The sequence below is a fragment of the Camelus dromedarius genome, chromosome 14 (assembly GCF_036321535.1).
Source record: "Camelus dromedarius isolate mCamDro1 chromosome 14, mCamDro1.pat, whole genome shotgun sequence".
NCBI classification, from domain to species: Eukaryota; Metazoa; Chordata; class Mammalia; order Artiodactyla; family Camelidae; genus Camelus; species Camelus dromedarius.
In genome coordinates, this window is record NC_087449.1 from 45,054,918 (window position 1) to 45,068,466 (window position 13,549).

Consider the following 13,549-nt stretch of genomic DNA (forward strand, 5'->3'; position numbering starts at 1 on the left):
GCATTGTCTAAATAAATAAATAAATAAATATCCACAGCAGCCCAGGGGGCAGCCTCCCTGTGGGGAACATTATTCATTAATAAATATTGCAGAGGTTGAGATGGGGGTTGGGAGTGGAGAAGTGCAGCAGTGAATCAGCCATAGTCCCAGCTGCACTTAGGAACTCACAGGTAAATAGGCAGATATGACAAAAACTCACATGGCCACACATAATGCCAATACAGCTGAGCAGGCTAGGACCTTACCGTGGGACAAAGCGAGCTTCATGGGAGTCTTGAATTGGAGGCTATCAGGGAGGGCTTCTTGGAAGAGGAAACATGTGCAAAGCAATATGGGAGGCAGTAAGAGTCAGACAACTGGGAGAGGGCATTCTCAACAGGGCACAGTGTGTGCAAAGCGTGACGGTCAAGAAGGGAATGTGGTAAACAGGAAGCAGTTAAATAGGGCCTCACATAGGAGGAGAGCAATGGGGTGAGGCTGCCAAGATGGGACTGTGAGATTGTAGATTTTTAATCAGAAAAAGCTCAGACAAAAGAGATAGAACTTTAATTATTCCCCTCATTAAAACTGTGATGGGCTAAGATTTATCAACATATGAACATCCCTAGCCTTCCCCACCCCTTCCCTTCCTCCTCTGCTCTGCTCTCTTCCCTCCCCTCTCCTATTAAAGAAGGCTCTGAATTTGCCTGTTTAGTTTCTTCCCCACCCTCTCCCCACAAAGAGAGTATTATTTTTTCCCAACTGGTCTGGGGAGCCTTTAGGGTATACAGAATAACCCAAACGGGGTGAGGCAGCCAAGAAGTGCATAGGAGAGGAAAACATATATAAATAAGAGTTGTTGTGAATTCTGTGTCCTCTTCATGATGTTTGAAAGTCACAAAGGAAGGACATGAGCTATTTTTAAATGTTTGTGGATTACTGAACTATATTCATTTGACAAAGCCCCATTCTGAGAATGGACCACATGGGTTACAGCTATAATAGGGTTCCATTCTCTGCCTGTTGATACCACTGTCCTCTTCTTCAAGGCCATGAACTCTTGGAGAACAGGGCTTAGGTCTCATTCATCATGGTCTTCCAGCATCCTGGTCATGACCTAGCCCAGAAGCAGGGTTAGTAAACATTGAAACTGAAGAGTGGTTAAGTGACCCGGGGCTCAGGCAACAGACTCCACTTCACTCCCTAATCTCTCCTCCTTCAAAAAGTGGTATTCTGTTCCCTGCTAGTCTTAGGCTTTGCTCAGAGTCTGTCTGTCTGTCTTTCTCATTGCAGAAGGCAGACCTGGCCGTGGCCCCCCTGACCATCACCCACGTCCGTGAGAAAGCCATCGACTTCTCCAAGCCCTTCATGACTCTCGGTGTGAGCATCCTCTATCGCAAGCCCAACGGCACCAACCCCAGTGTCTTCTCCTTCCTCAACCCCCTGTCCCCAGACATCTGGATGTACGTGCTCCTCGCCTACCTGGGTGTCAGCTGTGTCCTCTTTGTCATCGCCAGGTAAGGGCAATGCCTTGGCCTGAGCTCTGGCCCAGGGCTGGGGGCTTAGGGAGCCAGACAAGGCCCCACATCCTCAGTGCTTGGCACAGAAGGCCCGGGTTCAGGCTACTGCTGTACCTGCTTCTCTCTCTTCCTCCCTGTGGCTCACATCCTTTCATATCCCTCAAGAAACATTCTATGGCCCCCAAGCTTGAATCCCTGAGTCCTCACCCTGGGCTATATCCATGACTCTGAGACGCAGCAGTTGTGTCCCTGGTCCTATGAGCAGGCTTGGAGAGGTTAAGTCACTCCCAAAGCTGCATCATCTGGGCTAGGCACCCAGGATAGCAAACCTAGGTGCATTGGGTGGTCCGGCAGGAAGCTTGAAACTTGAAAACAGACTGTGTTCGTCCAGTCCACAACAGCAGGAGGAGCAGTGCCACATAAACTTACACACATGCAGAAACGTGGCATGCACACATGCCTACCTGCCTCCAACACACGCCAACAGTATCCTTGCATGTTCAGTTATTCACATGAAGTAGACATAGTGCATCCACACTGGGGGATGGTAGGAGGAGGTCACTAGGGAACAGGTTTAGTTCAGCATTTACTGAGCACTACTGTGTGCCAAGCACCATACTCTATACTTCACAGCCATTATCTTACTTAATTCTCATGGCCTCCCATGGAAGGGAGACATCTGAGACTCAGAAAAGCTCAGTACTCACCAAGACCATCCCGGCAGTAAGGGACACACCCGGAATGTGAACTTGGGTCACCAAGTGTTTTATCTGCAACCCACATCTGTGGCCTTCTGGACATCTGTGTTCTGCCCCCACCCCAAGTTGGTGGTTCCTGGGCCCTGGGCTCTCCGCCTGCTTCCTCCAGCTCCAGCCCCAGCCCCTGCCCTCATTCTTTTTTCTCTAAATTCTAACAAGGTGTGAAGGGAGACTTCTCTGGAGAAGCAATTTGAGATCCAAGGACTTGGTGTTTCAGCCTTTTTTTCTCCTGAGCCTTTGAAAGCCTTCCCCCAACCCCGCTCCCTTTCGCTCCCTCCTCCTGCACAGACAGACTAAAGGGAAGGATGTGAGAGAGGAAACTGTCCTGCCTCCAAAGCCCTTCGCTGCTGGCTGGCCTGGTGCTACCTGCCTGCCCGCCCAGCCCAGCCGGCAGCCCAGCCTCTCACAGAGCGGCCCTCATTACGCCTCTTGTCCCTAATGGTCTAACAAGCCTTTGAAAGCCAGGAGCCATTCTCCGGAGCTCTCACCATAATTTTAGCAGCTCCAGCCAGCCTCTCGGCTCCCCATCCCCTCAAAAACAGCTGGAGCTTTTCCAGCATCAGCTCTGCTTCTGTGACATGCATCCCATCCCCCTCCAACTCCTGGCCTTTCATCAGCTTCTGGCAGCCAAGCCGGCTTTCCACCCCCTACCTCCCGGCCAGGCTGGTAGGAGCCCCCCTCCTGAGATTAGGCCGGGGAGACTTTCTGGAAGAGATGAGATTTCTGAAGCTGCTGAATGACTCAGGACACCTGAAGAGAGAGGAGAGGGACAAGAGTCTTGGCCACAGAGCCACGACCAGCATCATAGGACAGTTGTCACGTGGGGTAGCATTCACACAACCCAGTTCACACCCACCTGTCCAGTCTGTACAGCAGTTGTGAGAGGTCGGTATCATTATCCCCACTCTGCAGAAGCAGAAACTGAGGCTCAGAGGGGTTAAGTCTTTGCCCAAAGTCAGAAAGCCTTTTCTTGCAGAGGTGGGCTTCAAACCAAGAGTTGCCAGACTTTAAATCAGGGGTGGCCAACACAGGAAGGCTGAGGGAGTGAAGCGGGCCAAGCAGTGCAGCAGGGAGTGGTGAAGACTGAAGCAAACTGGAGGGCACACCTGGAGGAAGGCACCACCACTACTCAGCTCCCACAGGCTGTGCTAAGCAGGAATGTGGGGCTGGTGCTGCAGAGTTCATGATTTTAGAGAGAGGTTCAGATTTTTCTGGACGCCTCATGGCTTTTATATGTAACCACAAATTCAATTTTTTACAACACTGTTAAGGTCAAGCACAGCACATCTGTAATGGAGATGTGGCCCTCTGTCTCCTCCCCTCCAAGTGACCTGAGTCCTTTGGACCGCTCTATGCCTACTGCTGGAGAGCTGGACACAGCTGCCTAAGAGATGGGGTCTGCAGGGTGGGCAGGTGTCCAGGCCCACTCTAGGCAGCCCCAGCCCGGCACAGGGCTGTCCATCCTGCAAACTGGCCTGGCCTGTGCCTGTCTAGCACCAGGGGTCCAGGCATTGACCGAAGCCCTTCTCTGCCACCAGGATATTCTGCTTCGTGCTCGGTAAGGTAGAAGGAAAAGGGAGGGAGGATGCTTTCTTACCACGGACAGTGGGACAGTTGGCACGTACGACGTGAGGAGATGATCCTGAGTGCCTGACCCTGGAGGCAGGCCTGAGGGTGAGCTGCCAGTCCAGCCCCCAGGAGCCACATTCTGGCCAAATCCAGTACAGAGGAAAATCCCAGGAAGAGTTGGTCTTGGCCACAGTCAGTGCTCTGTTTACACCTCTGTCCCCGGGGCTGGAGTCTAGCCTTCTCCCCTGAGTGGAGACAGTATCTCCAGGTGAGCCACTGTTAGCTCCCACTTACTTACAAGACTGGGAGGACCCCTTGCAGCCACAAGCCATAAATCCCAGATCCACCATTCACTTTGGTGGCACCTTCCTCACCATTCAAAGCCCATCCCACTCCACTTCCCTCCTGTGGTGCTGCAGTTAGCTGCCTCCCCATCCATAAAGTGGGCGCCCACTGCGCTGTCGGCCTCTGTGAGGACCAGGTCTGTAATGGTACTTGATAACCAAGAGGCCCATTCTAGACCGGTTATTTTTATCATGGTAAGTGCTTCCACCTCTGGGAGTCTATCCTGTCAAAAGTCACCACTGAGCCCCACTTTATAGCCGCCTCCCAAATCTAGAAAGCCTTCTCAGCAAAGCCCTGGACAAGGCTGCCCTTTGGCAAGGGTACCCACGGAAGTGTGTCCAAGGAGTTTCAGCAGAGTGGACCGCAGTGGAGAACCGGACCAGCCTCGGTAACATCAAAAGAGAAGTGGTTCAAAACACCCATTAAATAGTTACAGAGAATAAAGGGGATCAAGAAGAACTGACGTAGAAAGAAGCTGGTGACTTATTAAGTGAAAAAGCTCTAGGGGGGAGGGTATAACTCCGTGGGAGAGTGTATGCTTAGCATGCACGAGGTCCTGGGTTCAATCCCCAGTACCGCCATATAAATAAATACCTAATTACCCCTCTCCCCCAAAATCATAAACTTAGAAAAAATTTAAAATGGTTAGGATGATAATCTAGAAAAAAAAATTTTTTTTTAAGTTCTAGGACAGTATTATGGTCTGATAAGATCTTTTTGTGTTAAACAATTATCACATACATCATGTATTGGGGATGTGTGTGAGCGTACATTAAAAAAGCAGGGCTCATAAGATCTCATCTGAAATCATCTTTACTTTGTCTCTCACCCACCTTCCGGTGTGTTCAGAGCTGAATCTTTGCCCCAGTGAAAGCTCTCTCAGGACCTGTCACTTTTTGGCTCATTTCCAGAGCACGGAAACCCTAGGTCTCTCTCTCAAGCATAAGCACACTGTTTCAGTTCAGAAGTTAGAAGGCTGAGTCCAGTATAGTCCTCAACATTTCTACCCTCATTCACAGGGCAGACTCCTCCCCTAGGCCCTTCGTCAGTGCCTCCTTGTCAGCCCACTCCCGCCGCTAGCCCTGGTCCTCCAGCAGCCCCTGCCCTGTGGCCTCTCCCTGTTGTCCCATTGCCTATTGTCCCTTCTCGGATAGGAGTCAAGGTGGATCTGGGCCGGATCTCTCTCTACATGGGCCCATCTGGTCCAGGGAAACGTCCTTAGCCCTGGCCGTGTCTGGGCCCACAGGCCGGTGCCATGCAGCAGGGACCCACTCTCCTGCCTCCACCTGGGAAACACGCATCAGCCTCACCCCAGCCCTCCAGAATCCCAGGCAGTGGTCCACCCCATCGCTTATAACAGAGCTGCCCCCCGAGCTCCCCCCGCCACCCTGTGGAAGCCTCTCCCAGGACTTCACAGGTCGGGGGACCAAGGGGGCCACTGAATGCACAGCTCTCCAAAGGCTTCTTCTAAAACCCTTCTCACAAGAGCCTCTCAAGTCTACTCTCTTCATCCTCTGTCTCTTCCTTGTGGATTTTTTGAGCCTTTAACCAGTTCATGGTCATTCCCTTTGAAAATCCCCATCTTGGCTTGAAGTCTCACTTTGGAATTTCCCATCCATAGGATCTTCCCACTTTGTGAAAACAAAATTCTCCTCACGTGAGCACTGGTCGTCAATGTACCATTTACTAAAGCTTTTAGAAGGAGGATGGAAAGTCACAACATCCCACTTAAAGAGCATCACATTTTTTTCCAGTATTTACTTATTTATTTTTAAATTTGATTAATTACATCTTTTTTAAATTCTTATTTTTTATTGAAGTGTAGTCAGTTTATAATGTTAGTTTCAGGTGTACAGCGAAGCAGTTCAGTTATACATATACGTACATATCTATATATTTTTTCAGATTCTTCTCTATTACACAAAGAGTGTCACATTTTACAAAACAAAATTCCATCGGATATGTCTCTCCTTCTGGGTCTCCCATCTCAACAAAGGGCCTCACACCAGTCACTAACACCAGCCATACCAGCCTGGTGGGGACTTTCTCCGGAGTCTCACTATCTCTCCAGGGTCCCCTAGCTTCCTCCAACTTACATCTCCTCAACTGGAATTTACACAGTAAACAAAGATCCCTCCAGCTATCAGGACTTCTCTTCCTTAGAACGCAGTGGGGGGCTTGAAAAAACACCTTTTTTTCTGTCTTACATGTATTTGTATATTCAGAGAAAAATCTGGAAAAAAAATGTATGGCACATTGTTCCTCCCAGAGAGTGGGATCAGGGAGTACTTCCACTCTCTCACTGTATTCTATACTGTTTGAATATTTTATGAAGAGTGTATTTTTCTTTTTTTCCATATCAAGGTTTTTTTAAGTGTGCAAGTAATTCAAAAGCCTGTTCTCATTTTTTACAATTCATGTAGTATATACAAAGCAACAAGCTTCCATGAAATTTTGTCTGCCATTCTAACACCCCTCCCCAGAGGTAAACACTGATTTTTTTTAGATACGGATCCTTCCAGACTCTTTATATGCATTTATATACAAATGTACATAAGTAGGTGTATAATTATGTCTTCGGGAATCTATTTATATAACCTGACCAAATTGTTCTTATTTTATCACTTTCTTTTTTAAACCAAACAATATGTGTTGAAGATCTTTCCCTCTTGGTACATTGAAAAGTAGTTCTAACAGCTTCGTGGTGTTTCAAAGTACAATCGTGGCATCGCTTATTTAATCATTCCTCTACTGAAGGACATTTAGGTTGTTCCCAGTTTTTCGCTATTACAAACAATGCTTTGATAAACACCATCGCGCATTTCTCTTTATGCTCCTGTAGGAGTGTTTTTTTTCTTGGATGGATAATGAGTTGCAGAATTGCTAGGTTGAAGGGCATGTGCACTTTTAATTTTAAGAGATACTGCTGAGTTACTTTTATCACCAGAAAAGGGCACTAACATAAAGAACAAGAAGCAAAATGGCCCTGGCTTCCCATCCCCTGCCTCCCCAGCAGAACAATGAGGACATTGATGCTAAAGTGGTTGGTACATCAGTGTTTGCTAAACCGCCAGCTTACGTGGCATGGACACCCCGTCCCTCCTGTCTGCCTCTGACCTAGCCTCACTGCCCCCGCTTCCTGCTGCAGGTTCAGCCCTTACGAGTGGTACGATGCTCACCCCTGCAACCCCGGCTCCGAGGTGGTAGAAAATAACTTCACTCTGCTGAACAGCTTCTGGTTTGGAATGGGGTCCTTGATGCAGCAAGGTATGTGTGCCCTCCCCAAACAGCCTCCTCTCCCAAGTCAGCAGAGCCAGCCCACCCTCCAGGGCAGCCTTAGACCTTCTGAGTCCTCAGAAGGTTGTAGACACCCTGATGCTCAGGTGTGTGCCCTTTCTCAGGTCCCTGCACTCCACTCCTACTGCAGCTGGACCAGCTCAGGATCTGAGGCTGAAGTATATAAGCCCCCCACCCACCCATCCATGGCATTCAGGGCTCATCCCCAGCCCCTCCTGCTCCAGCTGCAGTGGATCTACAACATCCCACTGGTGGGGGCCCACCCCACCAATGGCCTCACCGCCACAGAATCTGCTGAGCAAAGTTGGGCTGAGGATGGGGAGAGTCTGGAGGCAAGGAGGCTGGGTGGGAGGCCATGGCAGGAATGAGATAATGAGATCTGAGCTGGGGTAGTGGCCATGGGGGTGGAGGACAGAGATGGACTAAGAGAACTTCAGGATGGAGCAGGGACGGACTCTGTGACCGCCTGGCTAGGGGAAGCCTGGGAGTAGGCAGGGTCACGTCTGAGGTGGGGACGTTAGTCTGAGTGCATCAGAGCTGGTGTACCCAGAAGGATACCATTTTCTTACATCTCGAGGGAGGGCTGCACTGCTGCCCCTGCCCCCTGGCTAGTGGCCCATCTTTTGGAGAGATCTACAGCTGCTCAAATACCTCAGAAAGCACAGCACCGGCAAGGAGAGTGGTGCCGAGACACCATGGGCTGGGGACGAACACAGGGGGACAGGACCCCAGCCAGGAAAGACCCCCAGGAGAGCGCCTCTCCCAGCCCTGCTGGCCAGGAGCCAAGTGCTCATTGCCTCTGCCACCGAGTCACGTGTCAGAGCCTCTTATCTCGGGGAATGGGGAATCCAAAGTCTCTGCCTGTGTTAGGGTCCCACTGAGGGACAGTGGGCAACCAGGGGGCCAGGGAGGGAAGGAGATCCAAGGGGCAAAGAATTTCCCTGCCCTCACTCACCTGGTTGTATCCTTAAGGCCCAGCACCAACCCGGGGCCTCCTCGGTAGGTATCTTACCAGCAAATGCTGAAGGAATGAATGATATTTTCTCAGTGTGTCCTGAGTGCCCCACCACATGCCAAATTCTGTGCTGGGCACTTGAATGAAGGACCCTGGACCTGAGCGACCTCCCAGCCATGATAGAGGCCAGGGCAGGGGCCCATCAGAGCCTGGCAGAGCTCACCAAGCAAACAACTGAAATAAGTCATTCTCCCTTCAGGAGCAGCTTCAGCCCTGGCTCAGAGCAATCTGGGGCAGGGCCAGGCAGATGAGCCTGGGCGTGGCTGATGGGGGCGTGGTCTCCCATCAGGGAAGTGACAGGCAGCTTGGAAGTGCCTCTTTCTGTCCCCACCATTAATGAGTGTCCTGAAGCCTCACCTTGCTTCTTTGTCCATCATCTTTGTTCGGTGACAATTGGGAAAGACCTGGAAGCCCCTCAATGCAGTAATAGCTCCTCTTCCCCCTCCTGCTGCTATTCAAAGCACTGGCCCCTGATGTCTTCCCCGCGAGGTTTTGATTAGGAGGGAGAAAAATAGTTAGGTATTTGAAAAACTCTCCCTTGAAAGATTTCTTTGAGGAAAAAAAAAAATCATCCATATCAAAGCAGACACTTTTCAGACTGCAGGTCCAAATATTCTGGAAAGTTCAGGAGTCACTTGCGATTTAAATCTCTTGAAAGCCACCTAGTTAATTACTTCAGTTAGAAGGTTTCATCTCAATTGTGCTCCGTACCCAAGGTCGGGGAGGAAGAGTGATCTGTTTCGGCAAAGAACTTCAGAAAAATGTTGATTTTTCTCCTCCTGCAAAGCCTCGCACAGCAATCTTATATTTGTATACCACTTGTATTTCCAACACAATTTCTCCTCAAATGATAGCGCTGCAGCAGCATCGTGGTGTTTGCGTGAGGCTGGGACGGAGGAAGGATGATTCTCCATGCTTTGCAGAGTCCCAGAGAGGGAAAGTGACCGGCACAAGGTCACACAAAGAGCTAAGAGCAGGATTCACTGAAGAATGCAAGGGTTCCAACTCTGGGTGTTCGGACCCTGGGACCACACAGGTGGTCCACAGATAGGCATCAGAGGGTCTGGCAAGCCCGTGAAATGTGCATGTGTGTGCTGTTCTAGAGCAGTGGTTCTTCAGTTTTAGCCTGCATCAGGATCACCTGGAGGGCTTATCAAACCCAGATTGCTTGGCCCCACCCCTGAAGTTACTGATTCAGTAGGTCCTGGGGTGGGGCCTGAGAAGATGCATTTCTAACAGGTTCCCAGGTGATGCTGATGGTCCAGGAACTACACTTTAAGAACCACGGGTGTAGGGAAAAGGTCTCAGCTGTTACTATATTGTCAATGGAGTCTGTGACCCAGAAGACCCAAGCAGCCCTGGTCTGGACACTGTCAGGGACCACCTGTCTTCTCCCTCCTCCCAGGATCTGAACTGATGCCCAAAGCCCTGTCCACACGCATCATTGGTGGCATCTGGTGGTTCTTCACGCTGATCATCATCTCCTCCTACACGGCCAACCTGGCTGCCTTTCTGACCGTGGAGCGCATGGAATCGCCCATCGACTCTGCCGATGACCTGGCCAAACAAACCAAAATTGAGTATGGGGCCGTCAAGGATGGGGCCACCATGACCTTCTTCAAGGTGAGACCCTCCCCCTCCCTTCACTGTCCTTCCCTAACCACACAGAGCCAATGAGCCAGAAGTCCCCAGGGCTCAGTCCCTCCCTGTTTGGAACCAGTTGACTTTGGGGTACTGTGGTGATGTGGTCATTTGGGTTCGTCCCAGCACAGATCCTAGAAGTTTCCATACCTGAGAGCAAGCTGGAAGATGCTGTGTTTCCTTAAATCATCAGAAGAGGACAGGTGGAGAGAGGAGGCTGGAGAAGGGGGAAGGAGAGGTGTAGCCAGACACACAAATAGGCCCTGTGGTCATTGAGGTCCCTGCCCTGGGCTTGGCCTCAGTGGCCTCCATCTCCAAGAGGCCAGCCTGGGCTTGGGGTGAGCTCTCCACCACTGAGAGGGCGACAGGGGCGCATCCTCCAAGGAAGGGAGGAGGCTTAAAACTTGAACAGGCTTTTACAAACATTCCTCAGCACGGTGCACTCTTGGAATGCTGATGTCCAGATAAAGCCCCTATCACCTGCTCAGATTACTCCTCTCAGGGGGATCTGGCCGTGACTTTGCTGCACCTCTTGTTCTGTAAAACATTGGCTCAGAATCTCAATGTTTTTTTCTCCTAGAGTAGTTGAGGGTTTAGGAAACGGGCTGAGCCTGACCACCAGGAGCTGTAAATGTTCTTCCAGAAATTAAAGTGATAACAACAATAGCCACCGTCACCGAGAGCTCACAGTGGGCCAGGCACCGCACTCCATGCTTGGCCTCATTTAATCTTCATGACAAGCCCTGGGAAGTAGGTGCTGCAATTACTTCTGCTTTGCACAGGTGGAAATTAAGGCTCAGAGCCATTAAGCGGGCTGTCTGAGGACTCACAGCTGAAGGAGCTGGAGGCCGAACCAGGTCTGCCTTCCTCCAAAGCCCATGTTCTAGGCCATGGTTCTCAGACTTAAGTGTGTGTCCAGATCACCTGGAAGGCTTGGAAAACTCCAGGTTGGCGGCCCCACCCATGAGGTTACTGATCCAGTAAGTCCTGGGGTGGGGCCTGAGTATGTGCGTCTCTAATCAGTTCCCAGGCGATGCTGATGCTGCTGGTCCAGGGACCACACTTTGAGGACCACTCCTCTTGATGAGGTCTCAGAAAAGGGCAGGACTTGGGAACCCTGTGGCTATGGGTTTATTCATTCATGTATTTGTTTAGTAGTCAATTGCTCTCAATCAATCCAGAAGCCTGGGGTGTCTTCCTTTCCTCTGGGCCCTGGATCCCCATGCCCTAGCCCTTGCCGCCTTCCAGCTTAAGCCTGTGAGTGATGGGTTGAGCCACCAATGGGAACCTGAGTGAGGAGAGGAGGAAGGGGTGGGGTGGGAAAGCCTTCCATCTCCTGGGCTTGGAGCCCCAGCAGCACTCCCCAACCCTGGCCTCCCCTGTGCCCCTTCTTGAGGGTAGAAGCAGCTGCCTCGTGAAGAGGAAAGACAGAGGAAAGGGGCTCCCCACTTGGATGCTGAGAAGCGGGAAATGCAGCCTTCCTACAAGGTCACCACCATGTATTGAGAGTTGGGGGAAGATACAGCATTGTCGTAGACATGCGAGGGCCTCCCTGGGACCCTATGTATGTGTTCCTGGGTGTTAGCAAGTGTGTATGTGAATGCTGCACATGCGTGTGTAGCAGTATATGATGTGTCAATGCATGTTCGTGTATGGATGTATGCACACATGTGCCCGTGCACAAGAGTAGGCCTGTCTGGATGCTTGTGTGTCTTTATGCTTGGGCATATGTATATGTGTGTATGTACTGGCAAGCATAAGTGCGCATGCATCTCTGTGATCTGGGCATGTGGATATGTGCCTATGATTGTATACAAGTATTGCGGGGGTGTCTACAGGTATCTGTGTGTGGAGAGTGCATGCCTGTCTATCTGCTTAAATGTCGCCATGGGCTTGCCTAGATAAGTGTGAGTGGGGGGATAGGCCTGTGTGTGTGTGCGTGTGTGTGCACGCGCACAAGCGCCTGCTCCTGCCTATCCCCAGGCTGCAACCCAGCCCTTTGACTGTGCCAGAGCATCCCTCATGCATTACACATGAGCCCATCTCTAAGCAGGGCTCCCAATCAAAGGGAAGCGGCATAAATAAGCCCAGTGCAGGCTCATTGCCGCTGATTGGATGCCCTTGCCTCCCTCCATGCTAAGATGCTCAGATTGGCTTCCAAGAGCCCAGGCCCTGCTCCCCACCGAGCTGCTGTCCTCAGCATCAAGCAGCGCCTCCCGCAGCCTGCTCCACCCTCACCCACCTTCCCTGCAAATGGTGCAGTGAGGAGTGCAGGGGAGGGACAGACGCTGCCGCCCAGCAGGGATGCTGGGGCTAAGGGGCCCAGTCTCACAAGGACCTTCAGCCAGAAACAGCAACGCCGCATCCCCCTGCAGAACCAGCTCCCCTTGCTTGCTCTCCTGATCACCAATGAGTTCCTCTTGCTGTCTGGCCACCTTGTCTCCTGATTTAATTCAAATGAAATTCTTCTTGCCCAGGCTCCCTCCCGGCAGCAGCAGGACTGTTATGTGGGCAGAGGGGAACCTGTGTGTGGATACATCAACCCCACTTCAGATGATGAGCTAGAAACATGACCCTCCCAGAAGGTCCCTAGACAAACTCACTTCCTCCCTGCCCCCCCCCCGCCCTTCAGAGTCAGACCTCGCTCCCCAAACACCCCCCTGCCCCTGCACCAGGCCAGGTGGTAGCCTCCTTATGGTCACTTTCAAGTTAGAGCTGGAAGGAAATCTGAGTTTCACCTAGAGAAACAGGCCCAGAGGGGCTGGGTGATTTGCCCATGATCAAACAGCAGATAAACGGTGGAGCCAGGATGCAAGGTCACATACTCTGTCTGCACACACAATGCCCTCTCCCACAGCTTCTCCAGAGTCTTCTTCTGGAGGTTGGTCCCCTCCCCTGCCTGTGAGTGTATACAGCAGGGCTGGCACTAGGGTTGAACAGGAATCAGCTCCAGAAGCAGCCATGAGATGTCCAGGAGACACTGGCAGAGTCGACAATAATAGTAGCATTTACCGAGCACTTACTGTGTGCCAGGCAGTGTTCCCGGCGCTTCATCTGTGTTCAAACCCATCATCCTCCTAACGCCTAGAAGGTGGAGGCTGTTATTATCCCCTCCATTTAACACAGGGTGAAAGCAAGGCTCAGAAAGTAACCTGAGTTAATACTTCTTGCCTGACATAACACAGCTAGTGAAATGCAGGGCTGGGATTTGAACCCAAGCCGTCTGGCTCTAATGCCTGTGCTCTTTGTCCCTCTGTCCACATCGTTTCTCCAAGGAGCCTGCCGCCATCCAGGAGTTCCTTGGCGCAGAGTGAAGCCACAGTCTGTTGAGCCACATCCCCAGCCTAGAACGGTTGTAGCGCATCGTAGTTGCTCAAATGATACACGTTGAGTGGATGCAGTTGTTGAATTAACAGATGGAATTA

General features: G+C 51.1%; 1 protein-coding gene across 2 annotated transcripts in view; it reads left to right on the forward strand.

The window, feature by feature from the left end:
- The window catches only part of GRIK3 (glutamate ionotropic receptor kainate type subunit 3), a 225,299-nt gene that overhangs the window by 194,723 nt on the left and 17,027 nt on the right, over positions 1–13,549 (forward strand). For both annotated transcript variants that reach the window (XM_064493745.1, XM_010977514.3), the window contains exons 11-13: positions 1,273–1,496; positions 7,320–7,438; positions 9,889–10,106. In XM_064493745.1, the coding sequence (XP_064349815.1) occupies positions 1,273–1,496; positions 7,320–7,438; positions 9,889–10,106 (561 nt within the window). The remainder of the gene's footprint in view (positions 1–1,272; positions 1,497–7,319; positions 7,439–9,888; positions 10,107–13,549) is intronic.